The sequence below is a fragment of the Podarcis tiliguerta genome, assembly GCF_965153285.1.
Source record: "Podarcis tiliguerta genome assembly, chromosome: 3".
In the NCBI taxonomy this organism is placed as follows: Eukaryota; Metazoa; Chordata; class Lepidosauria; order Squamata; family Lacertidae; genus Podarcis; species Podarcis tiliguerta.
The window spans coordinates 82,157,628-82,176,185 of record NC_139536.1 but is presented as its reverse complement, the minus strand read 5'-3'; the positions used below and the strand labels follow the sequence as shown (position 1 = coordinate 82,176,185).

General features: G+C 43.9%; 1 protein-coding gene and 1 long non-coding RNA gene across 3 annotated transcripts in view; one reads left to right on the top strand and one right to left on the bottom strand.

Moving 5' to 3' along the window:
- Positions 1–933: 933 nt before the first annotated feature.
- LOC310673204 lies at positions 934–1,517 on the bottom strand. The gene is made up of 2 exons (XR_014508906.1): positions 1,422–1,517; positions 934–1,334 (listed from the first exon to the last, which is right to left on the bottom strand). It is a non-coding gene; the product is annotated as an uncharacterized lncRNA (long non-coding RNA).
- A 95-nt stretch (positions 1,518–1,612) lies between these two features.
- The window catches only part of KCNQ5 (potassium voltage-gated channel subfamily Q member 5), a 249,935-nt gene continuing 232,989 nt past the window's right edge, over positions 1,613–18,558 (top strand). Inside the window, exon 1 of one of the 2 annotated variants that reach the window (XM_083431158.1) lies at positions 1,613–3,529. In XM_083431158.1, coding sequence (XP_083287284.1) covers positions 3,147–3,529 — 383 coding nt within the window. In that variant the 5' untranslated portion in view covers positions 1,613–3,146. The remainder of the gene's footprint in view (positions 3,530–18,558) is intronic. The other variant, XM_083431161.1, reaches the window with a different exon arrangement.

Sequence of the window (18,558 nt, the reverse complement as noted above, 5' to 3'; positions counted from 1 at the left end):
CCAAATCTGAACCAGAGCTCTAGGAAGTGACCTAGCACAAACAAATGTTTCTCAAACTTTTGAAGGTTGGGACCCCTTCTAAACTTCCTGTGCCCTTTGTCTCCCTTGACCTCTCCACCCTGCAAACTCAGATCTGGTTCAGTGGATATTATGAGGTCATATTATGCACTCGTGTGCATGCAGCGTGTAGGTGTTCATGTAAAGAATGAACGATTACTTGGCAAGAGCTTTCACCTGCCCCTCCATCAGCATCCAATGGAGGCTGGCTGGTCTGTTAGGGTGAATGGGACACTCCACACTGATCTCAGTCTACTTTTCGCCAGACATCACCTGCCTGCTTTCTTACTCCCAAACAGTCCAGTGGGTGGCATTGCTTGTCAACTGCCCCACCAACCTCAGTCTGACCTCAGCCAGCCTCTCACCTAACGATTCATCCACACATCAGCTTGTGCCATGCCTAGAAATCATGGGTCCGAGCGGTTTCCCCCTTGCTCCACTCATTTCCAAAGGAAAACCTGCTTTTAGCAATAGATATGAACAAATGGCAATCTGAGGAAATTTTGGATCCCCCTCCGCACAACTCCTATTAATGAAGCTGCCATTCACACATGCACAGCTGTCTCAAATGTCCATCACCATTCTGAAGTGAAAAATGAATGTAGCTTAAGTTTTCTAGTCAGTTTGAGGAAAAACACATCAAACAGCAGTATTTATCAATAGACTTCAAAACAAGCAGCTGGAGAACACTGGATGCAGAGTAAGCAGTAATGTGAACATACCCTAAGTGCATTAAAAATATGACACTTTTCCTTCCACACAGGAATGGAACGGAACAGTACAAACCAATGCTTTACAGATACAGATGAGGCAGCTAATATGGCTTAATGCCTTCTTTGCAAAAGCCAACAAAACAAAACAAAGCACTCCAACAAGTTAAATTTAAAAATGGACATCAAGAGCTTTCTCAGTGGGTCCTAGCCCTTTTCCAGTTTACTTTTTATGATCTTGACAATAAAGCAAACAGCGCTCAAAGGTGAACACTGAAGAGCGAAGGATCTTACTCTGAAAGAGTGGCAGCGATGACGGAGGTTAGACGTTCAGAGAGGCTCATCATTCTTCCTCCATGCTACACTTGTTGTCACAGCATCATTTCCTGACCTGTTTTCTTTTCAAAGCAAGCTTGCCTGCGTGTAGATGGCAAGGCTGGGTGCAGTTGACATTGGAAATGAATGTCACGCTGAGCTTCAGCAGCAGTATGCAAAAAAGAACAGAAAAAAAAGAAAAAGCTCTAAGCTACAGGAAGAATTCCCATTTTTGCTAGAGAATGGCAAGTGCTGGAAAAGAAGGGGCAGAAACGCGATGTAAACGTCGAGAACCTTGAATTGCAACTGGGGTTTCATGATATTTTACTTGTGCCACACCTGTACTTCTCTGGATTTAAACGACCCACGCAGTTTCCTCCCAGGCCACCTTCCCTTCCTCACGGCTCTGATGAACTGAGGCGAGGGAGCGACCCAACTTGGCCACAGCCGCCTCGCGCCTAAGTTCCTGGGCGTCACGTGGGAGCGCGTCTCCCGCCAACCGCGCGTCGCGTCGCCTGAGAGCGAGAGAGCGAAGGCGGCCCTGGGGACGTGGTGTTTCTTCTGGCATTGGAGGGGATCTCAGGGAAGGGGCGGGATGCCTCCTCCAGCCCCGAGGAGTCGCCACCTGCTCCTTAAATGAGCGCCACAATGAGCGAGGGAAGAAGCGGCGGCGCTTCTGGCGGGCGCTGCTCCGCGAAGGGAGCCAAAGAAAGGCAGCCGCTGCCTTCTTAGCAGCGGGAGCTTTCCCGCCCCCCTGCCTCCCCCCTGCTCACGTCGGGCGGTCCCGCGGGCCCTCTTCGCTTTGCATGTCAGGCCGGGCAAACTTCCTGCAACTTGGCGCGAGTTCGCAAGCGCCGAAGGAGGGCGTCCCTTTCCCGCCTTCCCCGCCCTGGTGGATTTATTTTGCCTTCAGGTCGACGCCGGCTCCGCTCTCTTCCCAAGACGGCGCTGCTTCGTCGTCTCGGGGGAGCTAAGCGAAGCATGCCAAGCTGAAGGGGCGCTTATTGCGCGGTGCTCTTAACAAGGGCGAGCAGCAATGAAAACCCGTCAGAGAGTGAGGCGTTAAAACTGATGCATGTACAGAGTATGGTGCCTTTCGACGGAGCCGCCGCCGCCGCCAGGAGCTGCTGCTACTGGGCTTGACTCTTGAGGCCGCTTTATGACTTTCCGGCGGAGATTTCCTTATGGCGTAATTGCCGTGAGCTGCGCCTTCTCTCACACAGACACTGCTGCTCATTTGGCCCAGGAAGCCGAGGGCGCGTCTGGGTGCCTCCTCCGACTTTCTGCTCTCGTCCGTTTTATGTGGCTGCCACTTTCTCTTGGACGGAGAGCAACAGCTTGCTTGCCCGCCCGCCCGCCGGAGAAGCGCTCGCCCTGCAAAGTGCGCTGACAAGCCAAGGTGGCAGCAGGAGCCTTGGGCGTGAGTTTGCCTCTCTCCGAGGCAGCCCGGCTTCCCCCCCTCCTGGCCGTCCTTTTCCAATTTCTATAAATCAAGACAGCAGCAGACTTCTCTCTTTCTCTGGGCTCGCCACCCCCCGCGCCGTCGTTCCTCTCCCTCCCTCCTTCCCTCCTCCTCCAAAGCAGCAACTCACTATCCTCGTGTTATTTGTGGATGCGCCCCTCTCGCTCGGAAAGCCGAGCGGCGCTCTGTTGCTTCGCAGGCGCTCGCTTTTAACTCCAAAGTTTCATACGGTGTTTTTTTGTTTTTGTTTTAAAGGCGGCATCTGAGGAGGCGAAGCGGTTCGCGGGGGGAAACGAGGCGAGCGAGCCGGAGCTTGAAGAGAGCGGACGCGCCTGAGAGGAGCCGTCGCTTTTTCTCTTCTCCCGCCTCAGAAGCCTCGGCGCTGCCTGCTGCCTGCTGCGTGTGGCAAGGTGGCCCCCACGGCTCTGCCTGCCCCCTTCCTGCTCGGCGGGAGCTGTGGGGAAAGCGCGAGGCTCCTGCAGCCGCCCCAGTCTCTTTTCTCCCGCCTTCTCCTCGTCGCCTCCTCAGCGCCCGGAGGAAGCTGCTCGCCTCCGCCCTCCAGCCAAGCGGGGACCCGCCGCTTTTGCCCCCGCCGTGATGCCATGCCCCGCAGCCACAGCCGAGGAGACGACGAGGGCGGCTCCGCCGGCGGGCTCTGGCTGAAGAGCAGCCCGGCGGGGTGTCGCGGCGGCGGGGGCAGCGGCATGAAGGATGTGGAGTCTGGCCGGAGCAGGGTGCTCCTGAACTCGGCGCCCTCGCGAGGGGACGGCTTGCTCCTCTTGGGCACCGGCGGCGGGCTCGGCGGCTTGCGGGAGAGCCGGCGAGGCAAGAAACGAGGAGCCCGGATGAGCCTGCTGGGGAAGCCGCTCTCCTACAGCAGCAACCCGACCTACCGGCGGAACGCCAAGTACAGGAGGCTGCAAAACTATCTCTACAACGTGCTCGAGAGACCCCGCGGCTGGGCGTTCATCTACCACGCCTTCGTGTGAGTAGTAGCGCCGCGGGACGCGCGCTCAGGGGGCTGTTGATAGGGCCACCTGGGAGGGAGGGGCGCCCACCTGGCCGGTGCGCGCGCCCGTGGCGGGGGGGGGGGTTGAGGAGTGCGGTGGGTTCTAACGCGGTGGGATGTTGCCGGACTACCTTGGCGATGGTTCTCTGCAATGAGCAGCCTTTGCGTGCTACCCAGATGTGGTGCTGTCTCAAAGTGAGGCATCATCTACTCCGGATGACTTCACTTGGGTTTTTAAATGTCTATTTAAAGTGTTTTGTTTTGTTTTCTTAGCCCACTCTTTACTGCAAGAAAAACAAAAGCTGGTTGCACCTAAAACATTCTCCATATACATTTTGTCACTCTTTGGGTTCTTCTCACACATCATGCCCTTAAAAGCTCCCTGTCCACACTTGTGGATGCCTTTCATTTGAGGCAGGAAGCTGAACAGAGAAACATGAAAGCCAAATGCACACCCTAGCCGGCTTCCAAATTACGGCACAAAAACTGCAATAAATAACCAATAAATCCCAAAACGATGTAAGACTTTATGCACTTACCTGGAAGCCAGTCTCTTGAATGCAGAGTGGCTTACTTCCAAGGAAGACATACATGTGACCAGGCTGTATGCGTCATGTGTGAAAGTGTCCTTAGAGAGCCTGCTTTAATCCCTTCTAATTGTGCTTATAGTAGAAGGATGGACAGCCTCACTTAAATGACTGTACTTGTGAAAACCTGAAGGTGAAAGTTAAGGTGGGGACCAGTTCTTTCATGTTAATTGATATGTGATGATACCAGATGTTGCGTAGTTGAAAATATGGGACATATGGCAATATTTCCTGGCACTGCCAGGTTCACTGGCAGGGGGCAAATGAGGGTCTGAATTGATATGTTCTGAGGGGCACAGGCTCTTCCCTTTTGAGAAGTGCTGAAAGGTGCAATAGGCGACAAGATCCTAAATATGGCGTGTAATGCCTTAGGTTTTCCCCAAGGGTGGAACAAACAGAACTTTTTCAGAATGTTGGGGTGGAAAGGTAGGACATACTGGTTCTCTATAATGCAGAGGGAGGAACCAGTAATAATGCACGCATGCTGCAAATGAGTCCAAAGGAGAGAAATCTGAAGCGATTTAAGAATGATCCATAATGGGTTTGTGGAATGGCTCTTGGAAAGCAGTTTTCCATTGGAAATTGCGGAGTTATAGAATGGCTGTAAAATCCATAACTATGACAAAAGCAACCATATAAGCTATTGAGGGAGGTTCTGAGGAAAAAGAAAGACTGTGTTTAAAAACTATGTTCTTGCTGTCATTATGCAGCACTCAAATTGCGCAAACTTCTTTTCATTTACAATAATAGCACTTACATAGAACATCCAAGTGTTCGAAGTACTTCAAGGTTTCAGTAGCCCTGCAAAGTAGGCCACTATTACTTTCCCCATTTTGCAGACAGGGGTCTGAGGCTGAAAGAATAGTGCTGAATGCTTCTATATTGCACTTGAACTTTCAAGTGTTCAAAGCACTTCACATGCATTATCTGGTTGTAATCCTTACACAGTGAGGTGAATATTATTGTATTGCAGGTGAGGGTGGTGTGACTGAGGTTTGCCTGAGGCCGTCTTGCAGGTTCATGGACCACACGGTTGCAGATTAGGAGTGCTGTCTCCTAGCCACTATGCCCCATCAGTTCTCATAACAGTGCTTGCATAAAGCTACCTAGCTGGTTAATGGCCAAGATGTGATTTGAATTATGGATTTCCCAGGTCGTAACAGTTCACTATCTTATACATTGCATTACATGATTTCTGCATCTCCATTGAAGTCAGTTTTCCATTCCGTGCAACAGGGTTAGGGGTGAGCAGTGAGATAGCTGGATTTGCATATGATATCTACAGGATAAAACTGAGCAGTGAAATGGCAAATGTGATTCAGTAGAAACAAGTGTAAAGTGATTTGTGTCAAGGCAAAACATGCCCCCCTCCATACACATATACACTCATGGGGAACTGAACTGGGGGTAATTGGCCAGGAATGAAACCTTGGGATTGTAGCGGATAGCTCGATAAAGATATTGACCCAGTATGTGGCAGCCATGGAGAAAGGCAAATTGTGTGCTACAGATCATTATGAAAGGAATTGGAAATAAAACTTCCAGTATTATAATGTCTTTATACAAATCTGTTGTGTGGTTGCACATGCAATACTGCGCTATAGTTCTGGTCACCTCATTTCGAAAAGGATATTGTGGAACTGGGAAGGAGTCAGAAAAAGGCAAGGAGGCGAGTTACAACATTAAGGACTTTTTCGTTTAGAGAAAGGGCAAGTAAAGAGGGAACACGATCGAGGTGTATGCAATTATGTGTGGTGTGGATAAAGTGAATAGAGAAAAGCTTTTCTCCCTTGCTCATGACATTATAACTCGGGGACATCCAGTTGAGCTGAAAGTTGGAAGATTCAGGACAATCAAAATTAAATACTTCTTCACGCTGTCACACAACACATAGTTCAGCAATGGAATTTGCTCCTGCAAGAAGTAGCGATGGCCACCAACTTGGGTGGCTTCAAAAGAGGATTAGGCAAATTAATGGAGGGTATGGCTATCAATGACTGCTAGCTATGATGTTTATGTTCTGCTTCCACTGTCTGAGACAGTATTGCTCTGAAAGCCAATTGTTTTACGGTTGCCTCAGAAAGAGGCAGAAAGCAGTTAGGCGGAATAGCTGCTTTTTGCTTTTGAAATGTGTTGGGCCTGGACCGTGAACTTGAAGGCTTTTGTACAGCAACTGAGAAACCAAAGAATTGCACCAGCCAACAATCAGCAGGTGTTATAAACATTATTTCTGATCTTTGAATTCACCTAAAGTATTTTCATCTCCAGCTCTTTCTTAAACTCTTGCCAGGATGAACAGCTAAGAGTATGCTAGGTAGCATACAACCCTTTGGAAGAACAGACTTAGTTCTATACCCCCTGATAACAGGACTAGGTCTTTTTAATCTCAATTTGCATCTGTGTGCATGAAGAAAGGCATCCCCTAGCCCAGTGCAGCAAAGTAACCACCTTAGAACTAGATGCATGCACTGATTACAAGACTCAGTTTGGACCCCAATTTGGTGGTTATAAAAACAGCCTGATCTAGCTCTGACCCAATTGGAGGCTGTATATAACTTAATTTATTTGTTGTCAGAATTAGGTGAAGTTTACAGGAACAGTTGCCCCTTCTGAGGGCATGAATCCTTCCAAAATTCAGAAGGGTAGTTGTTGCAGTTTTGGAATCTGCTCCATTTTTCCTTTTGATAGAAGTGAGGGCCTTTCCACACTTACTTTTCATAGTAGTGTAGTTGCTGTTTGATCTGTGTGTGTTTTTAAAAAGTGAATTTGGAGCAGAGCATCTGCACCTGCAGTCAGTTGTAACTGTATATGGGAGACTAAGTGCAGTTTTTCCTGTCTACACCAATGGCTGGCTATGCCTGCTTTTTGGCTCTAGTACACTTCCATTGCTGGTTTTTGTTTTTTAAAAATTTTTATTAGATATTTCAACACAATAACGTTAACAAAAATACATCATCCACATTGTTTCCCCCCCTCCATTTCCCTCCCCCCCTAAACAGAAAACCCAACCTCCCACCGCACCCCCGGACTTCCCTCAGCTCCTTTCTCTGGTTTCTCAACACATCTTTCTGTCTGCATGTAGTAAAATGGTAAAGATCCTCAAATTATCTATCTATATATTACAATAAAGTTTGCGAATGTTTATTCAAAACCTGCCAAAGAGTCCAGTTCATTTTGTTGCTTCTTCAAGTATTTCGTAAAAGGTTCCCATTCATCTTTAAAATCACAGTTATCCTTGTCACGTAGTTTATGTGTCAGTTTTGCCAATTCCGCATAGTCCATCAGTTTTTCTTGCCACAGTTCTTTCGTTGGGATTTCCTCATTCTTCCATCCTTGTGGTATTAAGACTCTTGCCACCGTTGTCCATTGCTGGTTTTTGAATCCATGTGCACATGGCTATAGCCACAATCCTGTAGTTTCTTACGAAATACTGCTATTTGGTGTGTCTTCCTCCAAGCCATCATTGATCTGACTGTAGCCTAGTTGAATTCATAGTAAAGTCCAGGTGTGTACATTTGAGATGCTGACCAGATGACAGTGCGCACAAGCAGCACCCTCCCCTCCCCACATGCCTTTTGCCACACACCCCTCCCTCTCTGTACAAGATGGCATTGGTTGCACCCAGCACTACCACTCTCCAGAAAAGAAATGTTTGTGGCTTAAAGCAAAATGTTGCAAGCGATGAAGGGACACAGATTTTGTCTTTGTCCTTTGGGGAGGCAGGTATTCAAATTGCTGTGAGCCACAAAAGTTGTGAGCATTTGTGACACAGCACCATAGGATTATTTATTTATTTTTAAATAATGTTTATTGCTTTTTGAACAATTTAAACACTACAAAACCAAACAAAAACCAAACAACAACAACAATACAATACAATATAAAGACACTACATAACACTAAACACATTAAACTAACAAAACCAAACAAAAACAATTTAAAACACTCAAACAATTTCAATATCTTATGTTTCATTCACTTATTTCACCGACCTCCTCACACCTCCCTTTTTGTATTCCACTTCTGTCAAATGTTTCAGCAATTCCTTTCCATCTTCCTCTGTTATCTGTCCTATAATTATCTTAACACATTCTAACCTTATTTTACCTTTAAAATTCCATTAATCTATTTATACTTAAATCCTTATAACATTTCTACTAAAGCCATATAACTTCATTCCAGCAATCTTTTAACATTCATTAATTTTGCAGTATTTCTGTAGATAATCTTTAAACTTTTTCCAGTCTTCTTCCACCGACTCCTCTCCCTGGTCTCGGATTCTGCCAGTCATTTCCGCCAGTTCCATGTAGTCCATCAACTTCATCTGCCATTCTTCCCGGGTGGGTAGATCTTGTGTCTTCCAATAACAGCACCATAGGATTAAAGGTGGGGCGGGGGGGGGCAGCTGGGTTTCTTTTTGCAGAACTCAGGAACATCATCCCCCCCATAAGTTGTTTATTATTATTTTCGGCCAGAATTGGATGAAATTTGCAGACAGAGTTGCCCCCCTGAGATAATGATACCTGCTAAATTTCAGAAGGATCACTGTTTTTCAAGGTGTGTACACAAGGAATCAGTCTACCTTTGTATTTTGTGGCCAAGTGGCCTGAAAACTGCAGACATGAGGAATTAGCTTCTGGGTAAGAATTTGCCACAATGCAGAGAAATAGGTCCAGGGAGATTTGTGCCAGGAACCTTTAATTTTGGAGTGGAAAGAATTAAAAAGGGTTCACTTTCCATGTAAAATCGCTCCCTCTGGTTGCATGGTAGGTCTTTCAGTTACCAAAGAGAGATCCCTCTTCCTCTCTCTCTGTCCTGGCATCTTCCTTTAGCTTAGAGGCAGAAGTGCCTGGTGGGCTGCTGCACTATTGCTCTCCTGTCTTCCAGGTACAATCGGTGGCTGACACTTTCCAAGAGGGGAGCTTGGTGTGGCACCTAGCAGTGTTGTATTGGCTCTATTGCTACTCACCATTGCAAGCCTCTCACGCCTCCCCTCTCGGTAAGCGGCAATGACCCACTGTGTTGGGAGGCTGGGAGAGCAGTGGTTCCCTCCCTGCTCCTTCCTCTATTGCTTAGAGATATACCTTGGGAAGCTGATATCCCTCCACAAGTACTGGAATTGGAGAGCACCAGTAAAACAATTCCTTCCTTTTACAAGCTAGACCTGTCAATCACAGTGGAGCTCTTCCGCCACACCCTCTCTTCACTCTAGGTTTTGCTCACCCTTCCCCTATCATCTCACTACAGTGGTACCTCAGGTTACATACGCTTCAGGTTACAGACTCCGCTAACCCAGAAATAGTGCTTCAGGTTAAGAACTTTGCTTCAGGATGAGAACAGAAATTGTGCTCCGGCGGCGTGGCAGCAGCAGGAGGGCCCATTAGCTAAAGTGGTGCTTCAGGTTAAGAACAGTTTCAGGTTAAGAACAGACCTCTGGAATGAGTTAAGTACTTAACCCGAGGTACCACTGTATAGCATAATGGTAAGTTTGGAGAATTGCTTTAGATTTCAGCAGATACATTTTTTGTTGTTGCCTGGATCATTGAGTCCCTATTTCACTCGTACCTGGCTTGTAGGATCCTGCTTTGTTTACTTAAGGCGTTTAGCTTTAGCTAAAAAGTATCTCAGATGTACTTGGAAAAATCATTAATAGCGTGCTCCCTGCCCTCAGGCTTACAATCTGAACAGACACAATACATAAGGAAAAAGGAAGGAGAAGGGGAAAGGCTTTGCCTCTTACAACCCCCAAACACCTCAGAGGCATCCTGCATTACCTCAGGATTTGTGATATTCTTGAATTATATGCAAACCTCAATTTATAACACTTTCTCCAAAGGAACTTTTTATGTGAGATAGCCGTAGGTTGGGAGTGTTGGAGATTTTCTTCCTTCAATTCTGTTGAAGGTTCATTGTGATTATTCTATCTGACAATTTCTAACATTAGCCATAGGTAAAGGTAAAGGGACCCCTGACCATTAGGTCCAGTCGTGGCTGACTCTGGGGTGGTGGTGCTCATCTTGCTTTACTGGCTGAGGGAGCCGGCGTACAGCTTCCGGGTCATGTGACCAGCATGACTAAGCCGCATCTGGCGAACCAGAGCAGCACACGGAAACGCCGTTTACCTTCCTGCCGGAGCGGTACCTATTTATCTACTTGAACTTTGACGTGCTTTGAAACTGCTAGGTGGGCAGGAGCAGGGACCGAGCAACAGGAGCTCACCCCGTCACGGGGATTTGAACCGCCAACCTTCTGATCGGCAAGTCCTAGGCTCTGTGGTTTAACCCACAGCGCCACCCACGTGCCAACATTAGCCATAGGTTATAGTTATTCCATTATCCTAGTATTAGTGTTTGGCTTCTGGGTTGGATGCGTGGGTCGTTATTCTTCTAGGTCCCTTCTGCCTGGAATGGTATAACATGTTCTATGCAATTCCTACCAAAAGGAATGATAGCTGGCACAGGGAAAGTATAAGTTACCTTGGGGTGCATATGCAAAACCGCTTCTAAACCCTTTAACTATGCTTAACCACCATATAACACTTGAAATTAAATTAAGAGAAATTAAGTTGTGCTTTCCCCCTACCCCACCCAACACTTACTGAATGTTTTAAGAGTCAAGTACAGCTTTTACATGTGCTAGTGACTGGTAGCCTGAAATTTAAAAAATGGTAGTTCTGTCTTTTTTGTGCTTAATGTCGACTGCAAATGTGTGATCCGTCTATATATATTTGGCTCAACTGTCAGACAGAGCACTGACAATCTGAAGTACAGTATTCTGAAGTTAGGAACTTGATTATGTATAGGGTATCAATATAGTTGTTAGCCCTTCGGAACAAAGCTCAGGAACACGTGAAAGAGGAATTTTGCAAGGTATTTTGAAAGCTAATTCACAGCTTCATTTAGGGATCAATTTTATGGAGTCTGGCTTGGTATCATCTGTAGGGCAAAAAGGAAAAAACAGGAAGAGAAGAAAAGATCTAATTGAGAGAATGATCGGAAGCAAATGTTTTCCTCTCCCTTGGGCTTTGAATATCTCTGAATGAGTATATTGCATCTCTGGCGCATCCATTCATTCACTTAGATTCATGTTTGTTTGTTACAGTCTCCTGTAACAGTTTTGTCTCCTTGGTTATTTTTAGATACTTTATTCATGGTTTCTGAATGAATGCACATTAAAAACAGTATAAACATTTGTTGGGGCAGTCAGCAGATTGCATGGGTTTTCAAGGTGCGCCCCCCCCCCCCGAATTCTCAACTTTAGTAGCTTTTGTTTATTGTATAAATCTTACTTGCTTAGATTTTGCTTGGAAAGTAGCTTTTTAAGTTTTTGAATTGATTGAAAGGAACTTAGGGAAAAATAAATGTATAGACATGCTAGGCTCCAAAACTCTCATTAAAGATTGAGAGGACTGTTTAAATGTCTTTAAAAGATAAGGAAAAGTCTTGGCAAATATCCAAATTTTGGATATTTGCAAACTGAAGAATTAGCTTTTGCTGTCTGTTCCTCATATGTTTCCTTCACTGGACTTTCAACAAAATACTTTATTCCCCTGTTGTGACAAATCGTTTTTGATCATTAAGAGCTTGAATAGCACCCGCCTGGATTACACAGTTGTAATTCAACATATGAGTCCCTCAATAATGGTAGTAATTACTAAACACAGTTTTACTGTAATATACTAATCAAACTTTTATTACTCAACAAATCAGTCTTAAGATACCTAAGGAGATTTGCATTATTCTGTACACTCAGTTGCAAGCCTGTGGATGTTTATTCAGGAGTAGGTTCCACTGAGCAGCCTCAGAGCACAATTTAATAGACGCTTAAGTAGGAACTTACCTACCCATTGCAGGTTTCTAGAGCACCCAAGGGTACCAGAGTGGATTATATATTCACTAAAAGTTGTAATGAATAGTGTGTTTAAATCTGAAACAATGAAACATCAACCAACTGAATATCGGAATTGTCAACAAAATTGAGATGGTGGCAGGAACAAAAGTAAAACAGTCTTAAAATCAACACTGCACTCCATCGCTTGACAAAGAGGTGCACCTTTCAATAAAATGAAAGTTATGCTGAAGTAGGACAAGACTTGAAGAGGAGGGTCCTTCAGGATTGGAGTTTATGCTTCAGTTCCTAACCTTACAGTGAAGCCCAAGATACTACCCCTGAAGTTCAATTTGTTCTGTGAGTAGTTGTGATTGAATTTTGCAGATGTATGTGTATTCCATTTGTGTTATATTGGGTTGCTACTGCAAAGATACAACTGCTTTGGATGGTTGTTTTAAAAATAGCCTTTTTAGTGAATACATGCGAAGGATGGATTTATATCAAGTTTCAGGGATGTACATGCTATACTGTAGTGACCAGTAACATCTTCTAGGGATGCTGTATTTACTGGGAATGTAGAATAAGATGCGACTTATGGAAGTTGGTATCTATATGTTAATTAGTGTTTCTAACAGTTTCAAGAAAAATTTATGCAATTTTTTTTTTGTCACCTTTAATGATTTTGTTCTGTTGGACTATAACGCTCCAAAAATGAGATGGTGAGGTAGCTTGGAGGAATGCCAAGAAAGCAGGGTTTTTGCTACTGTTATTTGTGAGTGTGATTCAAATATGAGCCTAGCTGAAAATAAATCTGACAATGTTAAATCTATTAAAATATAAATTCCCAGATTAATGAAGTCATGACACAGCAGCAGCACCGTAAACAATGACGACTGCCAGCTACCTTTAGATAATTGGCTGCATGGGATGAGTGCTGCAGCTTTAATTTTTAATTGCAAATGGCAGTTTTGGCAACTGAAAATATTCTATGGCTTTTCCCCCTGGAGCAAACTTATATGGAAATTCTTGAAAAATGATTGTAATACAGATGCACCAATTGTTCCAATGCATATCAGCTTCTCTCAGTCTTTGAAAATAGTTGCTATTCAATGTTGTTGTCTTTTCTAACTGGTTAACTTTAATTTGAAGCTTTGTTCCATGAAAATTTTGCAGGCTGTGTTCTCCTTCATGATGTTACTGACATAGACTCAGATAGTTTGATTTCTCTAGAATCAAAAGGGTTGAGTATAGAGGAAGCAACAAGATGAAAGGAGACAATTTATGTCTCTTCTTTAGCCCTCAAAAAGAGTCCACAAAATCAGACCAGGTGGTATTGGATGCCTCATCCATACCTTTCAGAACAACTTATATGATTTGGTTGGATACTAGTCATAATGAATATGCTAGCTACTTGTAGTTCATCATGATTGGGATACTGCTGAATAGTTTGGGTATCAAAGTATAAAACAGTTGGCTATATGGTGGTAGGCAGAGGGAATCAATATTTTACATGAGAAATTAAAGTATAGTTGCCAAAAAATATTTTAAGTGTTTTTTCCATGTGTACTGCACACTTTGTCTCTTCACATTATAAGAGAGATCTGGGAAACAACAGCTAATTACAGCCTAACGAATCATCAGTGCTATTTTTCTAGAAAAAACGGTGCTGGAACTCACCATGAACACCTTCTTCATTCTCTTAGAATAGCAATGGGGCCCACCTGAGAGGTTCCAGTGAGTTCTGACTGAAAAAAAGCCCTGCAAATCATTAAAACATAAGCCCCAAGTTTAACATCATCACAAGAGATCTTTTTCTCACAAATGCATTGCTTTAGTACTTCATTGCTCTTGTTTTGAAGCTAAATTAAGGACCATCATGAGCTGGAACAATGACTCACGTTTTTCTCAGTGTAATTTAGTATGAATTTTCTCCAGAATTCACCTTAATAAACATTAGCACATAAAAAGGTAAGAGGAATTTTTTATCGTTTTAAGACAAAAATTGCTATCTTCATGTGTTTTTATAATATGCAAGTCGTGTGAGACAGAAATGAACACTTCTTACTTGATTGTTTTTCAACTGCGTATTACAGTAGTTTATTTTTCCCTACCACATTATCCTTTGGGGCTAATTATCTCTTTCCACCTCAGTTAATGAGAGTTTTGCCATTTTGTGTAATAGCAACAGGACCCTTCCTGTTCTGTCCATCTGAAACAGCTAAACTGCAGAGGAAATGGTTGAGTGAGGGGAAATGCATTGCTAAATCTAAGTTTTAAACAGTGGCATTTAAATGTAGAGCTATTAAAATAAGATGTGGTTTGTAAAAAAGAAAGAAAGAATCCCTCCCCCTTTGCTTTACCTTCCCTTTGAGCCAGCTCAGAAGAAAGTCACTGTTGTCTGGGAAGTGCCTAAGTCTCACAGAGGGGCTCAGGCAAGTCACCTATGGGTGGGAAAAATTGGGTTCTTTCTTTATTTGCTCAGCACTGCCACTGCTTATCTTCTTCCTTTATCCCCTCTTCTCTTCTCTTCTCTTCTCTTCCCTCTCACTCAACCCTCTCTCACCCATTTTGTTTCCACTCCTCACTCCCAAAGCAGCTGGCGAAGGCAGGAACTCACCTGTGTCTTTTCAGGGGAGGAAGTTTTACTGGAGAATCAGGTCCACATGTCCTCCCTCTGTTTCACCTTCCACTGGACATCCTCCCTTAAAACTTCCAACGGAGCAAGGAAATTTGTGTGTGAAAGTTCCACCACTACTGCCCTTGCAAAGTCAGTTCTCCATGGTAAGACTCAGGGAGAATGGAAGAGTGATGGATTGCTAGCTTCCTCTTAGCATAACAGCAAGCTCTGGCAACCAAGAGTTTGTATCTTCACATGGTGCTCAGTTTTACCATGGCTCAGTGGCAGTTAAGGACAATGCATATGATGTGTGCAGACTTTGGGGGTCTTATCCAGTGCTCTGAATGCATAGATCTAGTGGCACAATGGGACTTCTATCTCCTCTCCTTCCTCTGCACTCTCCAAATATGCTCCAGAGCATTCCCCCACCCCACCAATTTTGAGGGGATGCAGGGAGCGGAAAGGAACAGAAGAAGAAGAGGAAGTTCTGTTACCTACGCATAGATGCCTGTTAGGCCAGTAAACTAACTGTCTCTAGTGGTTTGGAAGGAGCTTGTTGGATGCGTGATGGGCTGTTGTGTGTGTTTTTAAACATATTACAAGAAATACTACTGCTTGCCCTCTTCTTGCTTGGTTTGGGTTCCCAGTGCACCCATGAAACCCTGTTTCAAAATAAGGGAGTGATTTGAAAATGTTGACCATTTATTAGGCCTGTGAGCAATTGTGGAGAAATGATAGATTTTGCTATATTTTTTGTCATATCCTGCAACTTTTCATAGCCTTAGATACATGGCAACCTTGAGATATTAGTATGAATTTATGCCTCGGGCGAAACACTACTGGAATATTATCACCTTCTTGAAGTGTCAGAAAAACAATGAAATACGCATAAAGAGTAGACACAATCCAGCATGCAGTAAAGGTCTGTAGCTATGCATGTGTTTAACAGTGTGTTCCTGTGTTTACTGAGAAGTACGTCCCACCGTGTTCCTGAGTAGGCATCGTAAGCATGCATAGGATTGATTGCACGGAAATCTCCCATTGATACCAATCAGAATTTAAAATGTTTAATGCTGGCTGGCTGAATTGTGCAAATGGGCTTATAGGTTCATGTGGGATGCTATAGATAAAATATGATGTCTCAAAATACTCAACATAGTTTGTCAAAGGCACCATATTTAGGTTTGCATACAAATACAGCATACTTAGATGTGCATTGAGTCCCATTGAATCTCCCATCCATATACTGACCAGAGCCAGATAATATGCTGAGCTTCAGCAAGCCAGCACCATTGTTTGGCACCTTGACCATGCTCTGTGTCAGCCCACATGGATCATTTGCAAATGAACATTTTTCTAATGTAAGGATCGTGCAACTGCTATCAAAAAATTAATATTAGCTATCTTTTAGTACAGTTTTGATGCCACGAGTTAAGTACTAGATCCTGGAAACAGAAACAATTAATATGTGCATAGCATTAACCATGATTTTCCTAACACTCAAGTTGTAGGATCCTGGTGTTTCATGACATCTGCACTTTCCTTTGTAGCCGCTAACTTGTTTTGTTATTAAACAAGAAAGCAAAATCCTGGTGCTTTGCAAAGTACAATTAACAAACAGATGGCACTTATTAAAGTCATGATTCATGTATTAATTCCATTAGGAATAAAAAGACCAGCCTATACCTGTCTTTTTTCCCTTTTTTAAAAAATTCATGCAGGGCACCTTTTCACTTTGGCTTCCATCCTTTGCTTGATACAGCATGTCTTTCATTTCTGAGTTGTTTAAAATATAAATAAACCCAATGAATTTGGGAATAGAGAATGGGCTGATTGTCTCCTAGTTGGAAAAAAGAAGGTTGGGGAATGTACATTTCACATTCTTGACCTGAAGCTCCTATCCGTAGAGTCCAAATATATGCGCTACACCCATTTCGAACTCTCTGGATGTCTGCATGACTCCATTCTTGAATGGACATCATTTATATTAACTGTGACTGAGAGCAGCCAGAGCAATTGCCAGAGTTCAAATGCTACTTTGATTAATAGGCAACTGTATATTCTTAATGCAAACAGTGTACCAAATCTGCCATGATGAAAGAGGGTTGAACAATAATTACGAATCAATGCACATGTACACGACTGGATCAATTATGAAATATCTTAACTGTTTTTTTAAGCAGCTTTGTCAGTGCACTAAATGGGTGCCCAGTTTCCCCAATCCTAAAGATGGTTGTTGAGCTACAAACGGATGCCTATGCAGTATGGAACAGGGTTCAATGATACAGGCAGCCTGGCTTATCTGGGCAATGAGGTATGGCTTTGTCTGCTAATTGCACAGCAGCTACTTGGGCCTCCCCTTTACCTTAAATGGTATTGCTTTCTTTCTTCTAGAAACTGAAGAAGGCAAGGAAATAGAGACATTTTGGATCACACTGCAAAGACAGGGTTTTTGCCTCTGTGAGAAAACTGGGAACCTTGTCTCTTTAAGAGGGGTCAGAGAGGGGAAAATGCAAATGTGTTTTTTGGGAAGGAAGCATGAAATTAATACAACTGAGCCAGGTTTAAGGTTCTTGTTTACAAAGAACCTTACAAAGCCATGGTTACAAACTTAGCTCCAGAGTACTTAAGGTGTACCTGATCCCTACCATCACAGCTCGATGAATGATATCATGAATGATATCATCTGTAGCAGCATAGCCAGTTGATAAGGCTCGTTTGACGTCAACACGACACCAGGCTCTCAGTTTTATTGCTCCAGTCTTGTGGAATGCAGTCTTCCAATAGGGATTTGGCAGGTGTCTTCAGTATTAATTTTTTAACCTTTGTTGAAAACATTTCTATGCTGCCAGGCTTACGCAGACATTTAAAGGAAAAGCAGTAATATTGCAGTTAGCCAGTGATTTGTCCTTTTGGTTATTATGTGGGGTTTTTTTTATTGTGTGCAAATATTGTGAATGTATATATTGTATGCAGTGATGATATTTCTTTATGAAATTGTGGTGCATGTAAATAACATACTTTTGTTGGGTATCAATTTTTGGAAGGGGAAATGGTTTGGAGAGGAACTGTGAAACAACTGAATGACGTGGGGATATTCGTTTAAGGGGGAATGAATAGCGGAGATAATCTAGGTGTAAAATTTCCAGAGGGATCTGAGATGGAAATTGATTTCAGTAGAATTTAATTGATGGGGATTTGATTTCGAGGGTTTGTTGTTCGAACACACATCAACTCTTACCCAGTTCTTACTGCTACAGGCAAGTCACTTCTCTCTCTCAGACAGACTTGTTTACTTCCTGTAAAATTGTTCTGGCAAAAGCAGATGTGGTGTCATTAGCCAAATGTATCAGGGTAATCGTCTGCCTAGTATTCAGAGGTATAGTGCATCTTATGCAGCCACTGGACTGATAAAATGGTCTTACATGGATAAAGCTGCCCTAGAGCAGGGAGGAACAGCTTTTGGTGAGCAGACACAGGGAAAGTATCCTTGGAGATGCTTGGCAAGGTGGGTGACTTTTGGGGGGCAGCGCTGCCCCTAGGCACATTATAAAACATCAAACATTATACACATCACCCAGGGACACTTCGCTGGCACATATAGTGTGTAGTCCTTTGAAGAATATAATGTATGCAAGGAGGCCTGTTGGAGTCGGTGACCAGAAAACGGCCATTGCTCAGTGGTATTGTATTGTATTTGTTTTGGGAGGGTTGTGGATGTTTTGCCTGTTTAAGGGTGAAGTTCTGAGCATTGCCCATTTTTCTTCTGTGAAATGGCAGCTTACCTGATACTGGAGTGGGCAGTGGTTGCAGCCCATGTAGAAGAAGGGCCTTTCCATTTGTGACCAGCTTCTGGGGATTTCCCATGGCTGGTTGCAAAGGAGGACAAGATAGCCCACCAAAGTCATTGTTAACCATTTGGGAGGTTGCTAAGCCTCCTTATTTAAGCAGGCGGTCATTGGGTACAGGAT